Source organism: Miniopterus natalensis, chromosome 14, assembly GCF_054644295.1.
Source record: "Miniopterus natalensis isolate mMinNat1 chromosome 14, mMinNat1.hap1, whole genome shotgun sequence".
NCBI classification, from domain to species: domain Eukaryota; kingdom Metazoa; phylum Chordata; class Mammalia; order Chiroptera; family Miniopteridae; genus Miniopterus; species Miniopterus natalensis.
In genome coordinates, this window is record NC_142094.1 from 55227360 (window position 1) to 55241643 (window position 14284).

General features: G+C 52.7%; 1 protein-coding gene across 16 annotated transcripts in view; it reads left to right on the forward strand.

The window, feature by feature from the left end:
* The window catches only part of EBF3 (EBF transcription factor 3), a 107653-nt gene that overhangs the window by 57295 nt on the left and 36074 nt on the right, over nucleotides 1–14284 (forward strand). For all 16 annotated transcript variants that reach the window (XM_087824007.1, XM_087824010.1, XM_087824008.1 and 13 more), the window contains exon 7: nucleotides 12950–13031. In XM_087824007.1, coding sequence (XP_087680133.1) covers nucleotides 12950–13031 — 82 coding nt within the window. The remainder of the gene's footprint in view (nucleotides 1–12949; nucleotides 13032–14284) is intronic.

The window sequence follows — 14284 nt, forward strand, 5'->3', positions numbered from 1 at the left end:
AAAAGTGGGTCGTGGGCCCCTGAGCCCCGCTGTGCAGGAAGCCAGAGGGCCACAGGACCACCAAGGGTGGCACAGAGCCCACTGGGGACCCCGGATCCCTACAGAGGTCGCCAGGAGTCTGACTCAGAGCTAGTTACAGACAGTTCCTCTAACTCTGGCTTCTGCAAAAAAAAAACAACCAAAACCCCACCAGATATAAACATTGGGGGGGGGGGGGCAAACACACAACTGTGGTTTTCATGAAGACCGGCCTTAGCACAAAGACAAAGAATAAAAACCGTCTTCTGTATTTACGCGAAACAGATGAATGGTATCAGGTGAAAAGTGTCTGTCTGTGCTTGTTCAGGTTGCGGGCCTACAAATTTACACCTTATTTCAATTTCCTGCGTGCACTGGAGGAAGTGCGAATAGCTTATTCAGAGGCAGATTAATGCAAACGAGCTGAGGGGGGACATAAATCCGCAAGCAGTGACTTGTACCATCCTGTAAGCGTAATGGTTATCAAACTGGAATCGGGGCTCAGAGTATCAGCTTAACACGGAGAAAATTTGCTTGATGTCGGAGTATTAAAGTCTCTCCATACACTGCGACTAAATTTTATAGTTCATGAAGCATATTAGTATTACACTATATCCCGGTACATTCAAAAGGTGATTTCCATTTAGATGCTCATTTTTCATGAAGATAAATATGACATGAATCATAATTTCCCTGAAGTAAATATTACAAATAATAAAATACTCAGGCAAGCAAGTTGAGCGATGACAGTAATGCCTTCCATTTGTATGGTAAGTGGTGAACCTTGTGGCCTATCAAGTAACAAATTGAATGTTTAATCTTCCTCCATGCAGATTGCGGATGGCGAGGTGGCCGCGGTCTCACGGCAAATTGAGAGTTCTCTGGTGGCTCGTGGAGTGTCTGCTATTTTGCCTTTGGAGGCCAATAGAGGGTGTCAGCAGGGCTTTGTCAAAATAGATCACGAGCATGAAGTTGTAAAATTGCAATTTACAACAAAAAGACTTTGGGATAACAGGGAAATCTTAGGCATGCTAAATACATGGCAAATATTTGGAGAGGCTTTGTAAGCAATTTAAATATTGTTAGGGGAAGTCGCTTAGCCTCTGTGGCGCATCCCAGAGGTAAAGAGAGCAATGTCTCCTATCAAGTGGTAAATGGTCTATTCCGAATGATAAAGATATTCTCCAGCCACCCGCCGATGGAGTTAAACCAATCGGCTGAAGGGCGGCTCAGAGACGGGCCAAAAACCAGACCAGAGGCTGCCCGGCGGGCGCCTCACGCCTCTCGGTGTCACGGCACTGTCCGCGGGACAGCATCTTTGCTGATCTGTTCTCCAATTTGGATTCCCGACGGGCCTTGGGGACCCTGGGGTGGCGACAGTTTCTCTGGCTGCCCCTGTGATTGAAACAAGGCGGGGTCGGCGCTGGCCTGGAGCCCGGTGTCGCGACCCCGCAGGCCGCGGCTCAGGAGCACGTGCACCGCAGGCCCCGGCCGCCCGTTCTGCCGCAGGTCCTGTTGTATATTAATTTAAGGTGCCGTGTCTGCGCTACAAGATGACGCCACCAGCATTCTGATGAAGGACTTTGTACATGAAAAGGCTGCCTGACCCCAGCTGCGTTTGCGGGTGAGGTGGCCGGGCGGGAAGGGGCGCCCCGTGCTGTGGTCTCTGTTACGGGAGCAATTAATGAGGCTTTTTGCTCTCGGGGAAGTCATGACTCCTCATAACCAAAAAGAAAAAAAAAAAAAGCACCGAAGTGGGTTTTGCTCATTTCCTCTGTGATTCCAGGAGCGCGGCGAGAACACGTGGTCCCGAGTCGCAGCGTCGTCGGTGGCGGGGCCGACCCTGTGCTCACCCGGTGGCTGCCGTGGGCGCTTTTTGAACATGTGAGGTAGCCACAGAAAAGAAGTTAAGGGATCTGGCCGGCTTTTTTTTTTTTCCTTTTAAGAGGATATTCTGCACTTAATTCCTCCTGATGGCTGTCCTTAATCCCTTTAACATCTCCCAAATTAAGGGTGAGGGTGTCTAGTCATTAAAAAGCGAATGAAGGCCTCGCCCCGCCTTCGCTTCCCAGCTCCCCGGGGTGTGTTGCCGGCCATTTAGCTGCCGGGGACTGCAGAGGTCAGGAGTGGCTGCGGACAGAGCCCCTGAGGAGGAAGCCTGCAGGCACAGGAGCCGGAGAGTAAGGTGGGGACACCCAGCTGGAAGGAGGGGCCTGTCCCAAGTTTGCAGGAGGGAGCTGAGCCCTGTGGCACCAGGGTGTCTGCAGCTCCCCGTCGGAGGCTCCTGAGAAGCCCTCTAGTGGCGACAAGCGGCACTGCGCTCCTCTCTGCCACCAGCACTAACCGGGTCCCTCTGGACCCCAAGATCGGTGTGCACCCCTCCCCAGCAGGGCGGCTGTGAGGAGCGCAGAGGGGTGGGTGTTTGGACTTCTCTGTGGGCCCCAACGCAGTGATGGGAGCATGCCCGCTGCCCAAGGGCCAGGGCTGACGGCAAGCGGAGGTGACAGTCGGTGTCCTTTGCGGAGAGCAGACCGGAGCTTTCTGAGGATGCTAACCCGCCTTGTCGGTGGGATGGCGGCCGGTTCCGTCAGGTTATCCTCTTGGAAAGTTTAGTTGTCTGGAGGCCCTGCCCCCGCCTTCCCTCCTGGGGCTGAAAGGGGGGCTTTTCCTGGTAAACTTTCTCTGTTGTCACTCCCCCGGCCCACGCCTGCCTTTTGTAGAGTCCCGTGTCCTCTGCTCACACGGGGGTTTGGATAATTCTCTACCTTTTTTTTCTTCTTTTTTTTGGGTAATTGCAGAATCATAAACTATTTTAATTTCAAGGTTAGCAATTTTCTCTTGCATACTTAATTTATAATTAGCTGGTTTATAAACCTGTTCTGCGAATATAATTTTACTGTTGCCAAATGTTCTTCATGAATAATTAAGGGCAAATCCCTATTTATCAAATTATTAATATACCTAATAGCCTTGTTTTCATAAACAATGCACCGGAGTTGGATTTAAAGAAAACCTCTCCCAGGGATCGGGTGCTGGTTCCCACCACAGCCAGGGCCCGCTCTGGTGTCTGCACAGAGGGACGCTTGTGCTGCGTTGATGTCACGGCCCCCGGCCTTCTTTCCTCCACAAAAGCCCAGGTATCAGTAGCTGGACAAACACAATGGCCATTCACCAGTGGGACTGGCCTCCTCGGCCCCACGAACAATGTTGTTATTTGTTCTAGCAATTCACCAGGAGCGTTTTTGGAGGAAATGTAACAGATGAAACCATCCTTTGAGCCTTTAAAAATCTCTCTGGCATAATCCTACCTTTCTCAGCAGTGTTCGCTGCTCAAAGTGAGGAAAGCCACTCTTTCGTGGGAGTTTGGACCTAAGGACATAAGAAGCCACCGTCCCAGCCCTCCAGCCCTCCGAGCTGGGCCGGATAAGTAAGATTCAGGCACAGAGGTGGAGGAAGAGCCTAGCATGTGCTGCTTTGTGGAAGGGAAGTGAGAAATCATGCTGGGTGTGTGTGTGTGCACAGATTTCACGGAGGACGGCAAAACTGTCCTTTCTTTCTCCGCCGGAACCCGGAGCATCGTCTCACTCGCAGCAGCTTCGCAGCTCACACTGATCAGGAGTTTGAGTGATCGAAACAATAAGCTCAGCCCGATGCCGGTTGGGAAGGATTCATTGAAAAGCAAACTTGTGGGGTGTATCACCACGAGTTTCTGTGTGGCCTCTGTGCTCCCCGTAGGGCATTTCTGGGGACGGGGCATCTATCAGGAGCAGGCAGCCGGGCCGCCCGGCCAGGGGTTTGGCGTGGGCCGTTGCCACTGGCCGGCACCTCGTACCCGGCCCTGAACGGAGGCAGGGGCCTTGCTCCTGTCTCCTTGGGGCTGGCATGTGTGAGCCCACTCGCCATGTGTGTGCGACTCCATGTGTATGATTCATTCCAGAGCAGTTTTAGTCTTCATAAAATATTCATTTTGGTTGTGCAGGGCCCTGTAATTGCCATCTCTCACCCTGAATTATTTATACCTTGCACAGACTGACAAAGCTTTGCCATGCGGCCCTAGATGAATCAGAAACACGGATCTTTGCTGCCAACAGCATTATAGCTTCACAAAATACGGCCCCGGCGTCATTCTGGGCTGCCTCATCTCTAAACCCAGCTTTTCTTGATTTGACACTTTCTTTACTCTTCCATTGTCTTAGTCGGGCAGAAAGGTTGCCCCTCAACGCGGAGCAGCAACCTCTCCTGCCTGCATTACAGCCGCTGTGCTTCACAGGGCTAATGCATCTTTATTGCCCTCACTTTTTTATGCTCGGTAACAAGGCAGTGCTTGGGCTCACTTTAGAGCCATATATTATACATTAGCGATAAAATGATGCAAATAGTCCCGAATACTCTTCAAACAGATAGCGGGGATCAGCCCGACTCTAGCTGCTTGTCACAGAAACAGAAAATAAAAGGTGACTTGCGAAGTTGGTCCGAGACAGCCCCCCCAGCTGCAGGCTGTGGGCAGGCCCAGGAGGGGGCCCCAGGTGGGGCGGAGACTTACCTGGGCTTCTCTGTGGGTGGAGGAGGCCCTTGGGGAGGAGGCTGGGCACCCTCAATGCACCCGTTCCCATGCAGCCTCTCTCCTGCCCCGGGCCTCCCCTGCCATCTTCCCCTGAAGTCTCTGCAGCCAGGCAGGGACTGTTTCCCCTGGCTTGCTCTCACCAGCATGAAGGACGCCTCTCTCGCCAGGGGACAGGGCTTCCCCTCTTCCTGCCCCCTAAATGTCCAGTAGATGGACATTTAAGTGAAGGACGTGGGAATATTTAGGAAAAACTGCGTTAGCATGAATTAGGCCCTGGGAGGCCGGAGCCCAGCTCCTCCGCCAACCTTGCAAAACTAGAAAGGGAGGCAGCCCCGTTGGCTCTGGAGGCGGGAGCGTGCCTTTCTGAGCCGAGACAATGAGAACCTCCAACGATTCCAGGGAACAATCCCCGTGTGCCCAGGGCTCCAGAAAAGCGGCTTGGGGAACGTTCCCGCGGAGCTGCGGGGTGGCGTGGGGAGCCCAGCCAGGCCCGCGGATTTTAACGCCTCGGTCCTGCCCCGAGCCCCAGAAACGGATTAATTTATGGCCCCTGGCTCATCCACACGGCGGAGGCGAGGAGAGGAGCCCGGTGCTGCTCCGGGTAATGGATGACCTGGACACACATTTCTCTTGTATTTGTTGACACGCAGGAGTAATGAAGTTAAAGCTCCGCACACATGTGCCCCCTCATTAGGGTGCATTACCTGCATTAAAACTAATAATTGCCACTCAGAGCTGTGCTCCCATTAATCATTTATAATGTTTTAATAAGTTTTTAATCAGGACCTAAAAGGCTGGAGAGGCCGACGTCGGCAGGTTCGACACTGGTGTCCTCCGTGTGTGCCTGGGCTTGATTTAAAATGGGATTTTTTTTATTAATAATTCAACCCGCAAAGAAGATCGTTTTTAATGAAGCAGGCTGGCGTTGCGTGGGGAAGCTGTGCGTCTGGGCAAGAAAAGAGATTTCCCTGCTTGAAAACCGGAAGAAGAAGGAAAAAAAAAACCCCGCCACAGAAAGAGTCCCGTTCGTTTTGGGAATGATCTCCACCCGTCGCCAACGGGAGTCAGAACGGCCGGGAGGGCGTCGCGGCTTCACGGCCCTAAAACGCGCGCACGCGTGTGGCGGGAGAGGTCCGGAACCCCAAGTTCGGATAAGCACGGGCGCTTAATCTTTGCGCGCAAAGTCTGTGAAAGTCTCCCCTGGAGCTGGCAACAAGTCACGGGGGCATCTGATGTGAGCCAAGTGATGCTGGCATTTTTCTTAAGTAAGGAGCTTCATGATCAGAGCTGGCAAATAGAGCAGTGTCCAGAGGGAGCGAGGGAGCTGTTTTAATGAGCCCGCAGCGAAAGACAAAATACAGACTGATTGACAGCGCGAATGATCTGCCGGGGGAATGATGTCAGGGCCGCGGCGCCCATTAGAAATAGAGAAATAGGTAAGGGGGGTGGGGGGGAGACGGGCGCTTGAAGCGGAAGCCCCAGTGTAAATACAGCGCGCGTCACGGAGCGCCTGTGTTGTGCAGTTGACTTCTTTTAAACAGATAACCTTATCAAAACCATCACGCAACATCAGAACAGTTCCAGAAAATACTAACTAGGATCCTGACAGCGAGCCGGGGCGGCGACTGGCTGCGCCCGGAGCTCTGGGATGCCTTTGCTTTTCCCGGTGTCTACCTGGGTTTTTTTTTACTTTATCTGAGCACGTTAAAACCACCCGGAAAAAAGTTTAATGCAAGTCATACAAATTTCTCCAACAGAAGGACTCGGCAGGCTCTGTTCTTGAGGGGGGGGGGGGGGCGGGCCGTGGGACTGGCCGGCAAAGCTATTAAATCCCATCAGATCTCTCTGGCATCATTTTAATGAGAATCATCGTGAAAGAACAAGATCGTGGTATCTATAAGAGCCTCTTGACAGCCGCCGCTGAAATTGTGATGAAAAGAGAAACCATTATAGCACAAACTTAGCGATAAGGCCCTTCGGAGGGATGGCGGGGCCTAGTGCGGCTCCGGACCGTGAAGGGTTAATTTTCTAAACCTAATAATGTTCGATAGTGAGGTATTTGTCAGGAGATAAAGAAGTGATAGAATCTGGGAAGTGGGTCCCTGGGCGATTGTAGTACAAATATTGTTAATGCGGTGTGGTTACTCCAGCGAAGGGAAGTAAAATAGCTCTCGTCCACCGGAGACAGGCTCCGCTACAGTGGCGCAGACCTCCAGACAAAGGCCAGCCGCCGCTGAACTGCGAGTCAAGCCGTGGATATTTTCAAATCCTCCAACGTCTACATTTACATGCGGGACAGCGTGCGTGCCGGGGCGGGGGGCGGGGACCCGCCGTGGGGAGTCAGGCAGCCCAGCCCTCCTCTCTCCCAGGGAGGGCCCCCCCGCCCCCAAAAAGACATCTGGGCCCGGCTTTAAAATTCCCTACTGTCACCCGCTGCCCCCTTCATGATGACGTCATGTAGGCACAAGTATATGAGACTCATAACTTGAAATGTACAAGAATTTAATAAGTCTGGTGTTAAAGCAATTTGTCATGGCATATTTGAAGAATAAATCAGACTAATGGGGCAGATTTTCCTCCCGTCTGGCATTAAAGACCGTGAGCCCCGTAAGAGCTAATGGCAGGAGTGGGAGAGAAAGAGAGGCCTGACATTAAGACCCTCGCATTTTGGAAACCCGATCCGTATTGACCTGTGTCCTATCTGGGAGCGCAGATCTGATGTCAGCAGAATGTAGCTTGTGTAGGAACTGCTCATTACAGGGCCTGTGAAGGAAGCAGTGTCTCCGAGCGCCAGAGCCCGATCGGCTAGGATTGCTCAGTAATCAATACGGCAGCGACGGATGGCCGGCGTGAACACACCACAGCTGCGGCCACGGCTTTCAGGGACTTCCCAGTAATTAGCAGGGACTTCGAGGAAGCACTCCACCGGTCACTTTCTTATCAGTCACAGAAAAGTCTCTTAAAGGCTCTATCTTTTCATTTGACTCTTTAACTCTTTCCTTCCAAGGGCGCAGTCTCGCGGTCGGGCACCCTGAGAGGGCCGCGGGCCCGTCTTCCTCTCCCGTGGGGAGGGGGCGCGGAGGCTGTTGCAGTGGGATTGAAGCAGGAGGGACACTACTGGGAATTAACCATTTCAGAGTGAACAGTTCAGGGGCTTTTAATTCGTTCACGAGGTTGTGCCACCACCCTCGACTTCCAGACGTTTTTGTCCCCCCACAAGGAAACGCTGAGCCCACTGAAACAGTCACTCGCCGTGGCCCTCCCCCAGCCCCCGGCACCCGCCAGTGGGTGGCGACTTCTCCATCTGCCTTCTCTGGTTGGTGTTCCACGCTCACGTTTTCTCACCAAGATTATTACGTATTAACACAGCGTCCTGGCTTTGCGTTCCAGAGTCAGTAGCTGAAAAAACGGGGGGGGGGGGTGAGGGGTTGGATCTGGAATGGGGTCTCCACAGTTCGTGGGGACCCCCGGAAGCTGCCGGCGCTGCGACTCGCAGGCGAGCGCCTTGGGGTTTTGATGGATGACACGGGCCCATCCGTTGCCACGTTAGTTTGTTGCTTGTTAAGAGCTCTGCCTTAAACCGGGCAAGCGAGCCATCCCCTATTAAAGACACCACTGTTTTTCACTCTTGACTCAGATTTCCCCGATTTCCCATAATTGAGGCCCAGAAGAGCAGGTCAGCTGCTAGGCCTGGGGCTGGAGTTGAGGGCGGGAGGTGTCTGGCGGGGGGAGCCTGGGGTCCTTCCCCTGAGTGGCGTTTCACCTGCGCGAAGGTGGACGCTAGGAATCCCCAGTCCTGTCCTCACAGGGCCGCTCAGGGCCGCACCTCGCAACACAGTGTCACTCACGGCTTCAAGCCGGGCAAGGCCAGGCCTGGAACAGTCTACAAAGTAACAATTAACAATTAAAAGCAACAGCCCCCATGCGTAGGGCTCCAGAGGTGCTGAGAATAGGTGATTTCAAACAAGTGATACCCACATGCAAAGGGCCACCAGTGGGAAGGCTCAGAGCCCCCTTTTCTCCCGTGGCCGGGGCACGCACCGAGCCCGCCGCGTTTCTAGGGAGACAATCCATTTCTCCTTTGACCAGAGGGAAAGGAATCATTACGACGTGATTAGTGGCTTCAGTTGGGTGAAAAACAGCAGTCCCGGGGCAGGCGGCGAGCACTAGGGGTATTAATTACCCCACACTCGCTGGCAACGCAGTTCCGTCAGCAACTTGGCCACCGGTAAGCTGCGGCTTTTGCTGCGAGTGGGCGAGTTCTCGGTTGGAGACAGGAGGGGGAGAAGCGGTGTCAGCTGAAATGCGTCTCCTCACTTTTCTCTGACAAACCAAATTCATTCCTTATGTAATTGATAACGGCCTTGGCCAATTATTTCACACATTACAATACACAGAGGCCCCCTTTACAGGTTTTGCAGGGCTGTAATTAGCTATGCTAATATCCCCTTTATTGGCCCTAATATTGCTCAACACCTTTTGCCATCCCGGAACCCACGAGAGCCCCGTGGCCTGTCAGGACCGCTGATTATTGAGAAGGATAGCTTTAATCAAACATAATTGCAGTTAATTTTTCTCTCCTGCTCTCTGTTGCCAGCGCCTAATGCCACGGACTCCTTGATATTCCATTAAATTACAATTAAACAGCCTCCTTTGTTTCTGATCGTCCTGAACAACACCACAAAGTTCTGGAGCGGCTTACAGGAGCGCTGTTTGGTCCTAATTGCCCGCTCGCTCACAAAGGGCCAATTTGCACAATGCCCATGTAGAATTTAAACAGTTCATAATGTAATGGATATTACACAGGAGCCTAACACTACAATTAAAATGATTTTCATCAGATAGGGAAGCTCTGGTTAATCAGCTTCATAAAAGTAAATATAAATGAACTAATTCATAGCTTAAACACACAGATACGGAGCCGACTTTGAGATTAGTTACTGCGGCGGGGGCCGGCCCTTCCTTGTGGGATACCTGCAGCGGCCCCACTTAAAATGCCCATCCCGTTACGCTCTTTAGGCCCTTGGTTCTGCCACGCAATGCATGGGCACTGCCCGAGCGGATTCTGACGCGGACGCCACCAGGGCCAAACTTCCAACTTCCCTCCGTGGGGACAGCTGTGTCCACGGCCTCTGTTTGGTGCAATCGGGTCACTGTCCCTGCAGAAGAAGGGAGGGTGGGCCTGGGAATTTCTAGCTCCAACTGAAGGTCTCAGTTGCTGGACCCAGCGGGTGCTCCTGAGTTCGAGGGACATCCCCCAAACCCCCTCTTCTAAGCGCCAGCGAGATTGCCCAGGTGGCCACCTCTCCTTGTCCGAAAACGCTCCGAAAGAGGAGACCCGACTTCGGGAGCGATGAGATCACACCTTTCCCCCTTCTCACCGCAGCTGAGAACTCCCCAGGATTCTGCGTGTCGTTTCTGAGCAGAATGTGACGGGGGACTTTCGACGTGGTGTGCGGTGTGCCCGGAGCCACTGCCTCCCCTCTTGCCCGGGAGAAACAAGTAAATAAAGCCCATATTTCAAGCTTGATTTACTCTGGTACCTACTGTGAAAGATGATGACTCTTTAGGGAAATAAAGACAGGGTCAGGGAATTAGTGTACATAATGGTCATTTTGATGACGGGCCAACAGCTGCAAAAGGAAACACACTGTACACAATTAAGCGTAATGTACTAATGACAGGTTAGGGTTTTTATCGCCTCCGCCATCGAGCAGCAGATCCACGCTTAGCAGTAATAAAGAGTTTATTGGTGTTCACGCCAAAGATTTTCTGACATAGGAAAGATTTTTCCTTCCCTAACAAGAGTGTTCAATCCTTTGTGTCCCGGCCTCTGGAAGGGAGATATGTAAACGACTGTCAGGTATTTCTTAGGGGAAAAAAAAGCCCATTAAAGGGTAATTGAGGCAAGGGTGAGACTCCCGTGTTGGGCCCCCGTTTTTCTCACCCCCCTCCCCAAATACCGTCACAGGGCGTCGGGTGAAACTGTGCCAGGCCTGCGGTCAGTGGCCAGACCAGGCCAGACCGAGCCGTCCACCGTCCATCTCATGGCGGCTCCACTGAATCCTTGAGCACGTTGTAGCCAATACGAGGGTGACAAGTAAGCACAGGGCTCCCCTCCTCGCCACTGGAGCTGCCTGTCTGTCCCTGGTTTATGTCCTTGGGACTAGAGTTGTTCAAGGGATCCCGCTCCCCGGGGCCACACACTCCAGACCTCTCCCAAGTCCTGACATTGTGTGTGAGATGCTGGGATAGGAGCCCACCCAAAATAAGTGCGCGTGTGAGTGTGTGCACCTGCCCCGGAGTCGACCCCCGAGAGTACCCAGCACCCAACTCTGTTGGGCTACTTTCCGACCCTGACGACGGTGGAGGCCCCGCTGGTCAGAGGGCCCCCAGCCCCCGCTCTGTGCTCTCCGAGGTACAGGGGTGAGCTGGCTAAAAAGACATCGCGGCGTCCTGAGGCGCCTCCTCCGAGGGGGAGCCTTGCCCATCACAGGAGCTCCCGGGGACGGCTCCGCGTGACGAGCCGCTCCTCGGGCAGGCGCCTGCTCGGGAGATTAGCCGGCTGGTAATGGGCGGCATAATTGCGCCGTGCGGCTGTCCCCGAAGTGAAAACCTAATTGCCTGAGAGGACGATAACTTTGTGACGCCCTCACCTTGTTAGGCCCTTTCTGATGCAGTTCAAGTGCAGAGTGGCCGCAGGTGCGCCTAATTTACCTCGCCGCAGCGCGCGGGGTTTAATTGCGGTGGTTGTTAGGAAAAATTGGTGGGTGGAATTTCAAGTGACTGGCTGTGCTGATGGCAGATGGTGTTCAGAGGCACCGTGAGCTAAAGTGTAGGTGAGGTGAGTTAATAAAAGATGTAAATTCCGGCCTAAAATAGCGAGGCCGTGCCATATGTAAGAACATTTAATTGAGGGGCCGCGGTTCTCCTGCCGGGATGAAAAGCGGTCCGGGGTCTGGTGGGCGTGAGTCAGGGACGGACCTCAGTGTGCGGAGGCTTTCCATTTTTGGATGTGACGCTCGTCCATTAGGAGCCCTGAGCCTCAGGTTGAGTTCAAGGAAATCATGTGAAACCTTCTAGAAAGGAACCATCCTCATGTGGGGCAGGCAGTATTTGGAAAGAAACCAGAGAAGATCCCCGTGTAGCCTTGCTGGGCGGGGCGCTCAGACACCCAAGGAGAGCTCAGGTGGATGTGGCCTTCTCGAGATGAGGCACAGGGGTGCAAGGACAAGGCCCCACCGTCCCTGTGGTGTTATAGCCGGGCTCCCAGTGTCTGTACCGCAAGCCAGAGCACCCCCGTTTGTCACTGAGCATGCAGGGACGGGGTGGACATGCTGATGTTTTGGTCACAGCATCTCAACACACTGTCAGGACCCTGAGTCTTCATGCCTCACCATGCAAGGGCAGGTCTCGGCGGGAGTCATCAGCCCCGGTCTGGTCCAGGACTGGACCTGCTTCTCCCCCCTCTGCCCGAGCACGGGTGTCATTGTCATATCAAGAGGCGTTGATGACACCCTTACAGACACACGTAGGCCTTGCATGGAAGTCGTGGTGGTTCTTAAAACAACACCCCAAATCCTTCCTTTTCTTAAGAGTTGTACCTGTTGTAACTTTTAAAAAAGCACCTTGGCCATGCACGTTACCGCTCATTTGGTTGAGTGTCGTCCTGTACACTGAAAGGTTTTGGGTTCGATTCCTGGTCAGGGCACATGCCTGGGTTGCTGGTTCAATCCCTGGTTGGGGTGTGTACAGGAAAGCAACCGATCGATGTTTCTCTCCCTCTCTCTAAAATCAATAAGCATGTCCTTGGGTGAGGAGTTTTAAAAATTGCATCTTCAAAAGTGTTTACATAGGCGGGGATGTCCTCTGGGGTTAGGTCTGCTGGAGAGAGCAGCGGGTGCCGTGGAACTTGAATTTTGGATAAACAATGAATAATTTTTCAGGACAGGTATGTCCCATAGCACACCTCTCTTAAAAAAAATGTTGTTTACCCAAAATTCAAGTTTAACTAGGCATCCTGTGGTTTTATTTGCTGACGTTGGCAGTCCCCCCGGGTTGGACGTTTCCCTAATGGTTCGGGGCCAGTCCTGCAAAGATCCAGGCAGGAAATGGCCAACCCAAGTCACCGCTGTCCTAATAAAACTTGGAACCCATCATGTTAAGACAAATGTAAGTCACTATGAAGATCTTCTACGCCGGCTGTCAGACCCAGGCGCCTGCATCACCCCACCCCGCAGGGCAGCTAGCAGTTGGGTGTGTGGGGCAGCCTCCTCCAGGCCCCATGCAAGAGTGTCTTTCAAAAAAGCGTCTGTCTCTTGTCTGATAACCCTAACACATATCCATTTTTTTTTTGTATTTTTGTAGATTCTTTCTAAAGTTTTTCCTCAAGTGCAATCAGAACTGTCTGAAGAATGCAGGGAACCCTCGAGATATGCGGAGATTCCAGGTACACGCTCCTCAAAAACCCCCATACCCTGGGCCTGCCTTTTAAAATGAAGTTTGATTCTCTGATGATGCAATTGTTCAGAACACGATCGTTAGTTCTCAAGGGCTTGGGAGTAAAACCGGAATTGGTTCATTGGATACAATCCTTAAGTCAGATGCTTTAAACAGGATGTGTCCTCTTCAGTATTCGGGATTCACTGTGTCCATTCATTCATTTCTGGCCCACAAGGAACTGAAGCAGCTCTGAGGACATGGCCTACGTTTCTGCCCCGATTGCCAGGTGTGCTCTAGGGCGGGCACCCAGACATCAGTTAGCAGAGCTGTAGATTAAATTGGGGCTCTCTTTCCCTGCAGCCATGGTAGGCCTAATGGGTGTAATTCATATTTGAATTTTTCCAAATAGGGTCCTGTTAACATTAGCATCTAAATTAGCCTGTTTCTCTGTCATCCGTGGCTGTTCATACTTGATGGACTAGAATTGGGAGCCCGTGCCCAAGATCTTTTAGGACTCAATTGGTTTCGATCGATTTTTCCTGGGGGAGAGGGGTACACTCAAGACCTGCCCTCCTCACGGAGGGAGCCTTACCTGTTGGACACTGGCCTCTACAGATGCCAGGACGTTTCCTGGCTTAGCTGCCCTCCCCCGAGGCCTGACGATTTCTTGCCTCCTCAACTCCTCGCCCAGTTCCTGGACCGCTCCTGGGCCCGGGATGACTCAGTCTCTGGTTCTCGCCCAGGAGGATTTCATGTCCAGGAGAGAGGTGGAGAGCTGGCCGCCTTCAGGGATGAGTGATGAACAGTTTTCTTGCCTTAGTTTGTGGAGGATTAGGAGGTTACTTCGGGGCGAAGGGTGCTCTGTGGACATGATGGATCATTTTGCTGATTTTAGTTGTAAAAATATTCTGGGCTGGGTCACAAACCTGCTGCTGGTCCCTACCCATCAGAGAAGAACTTGGCAGCTAATACAAATGACAGCTAGATTGGACAAGTTGACCATCAAACCGCTCAAGGTGCTTTTGGAAATTTAACTTATGCTTTAGTGTTTTAGCAAAAGGTGGGACATCTGTCTCTATATAGCCAAGCAGCCAATCAGAGAAGGGTGCCTGGGCTTGCCCACGTCACGCTCTGGGGCTGGGGACAGTGCCTCTTGCAAACAGTTGGCTGCTTCCATTTGCCGGGCACAAGGCTCCACAGGTGCTCCTGACTCGCCTAAGCGGCGCTGGGCTTGCTCGCCCCTGAGCCCAGCAGCGGCCC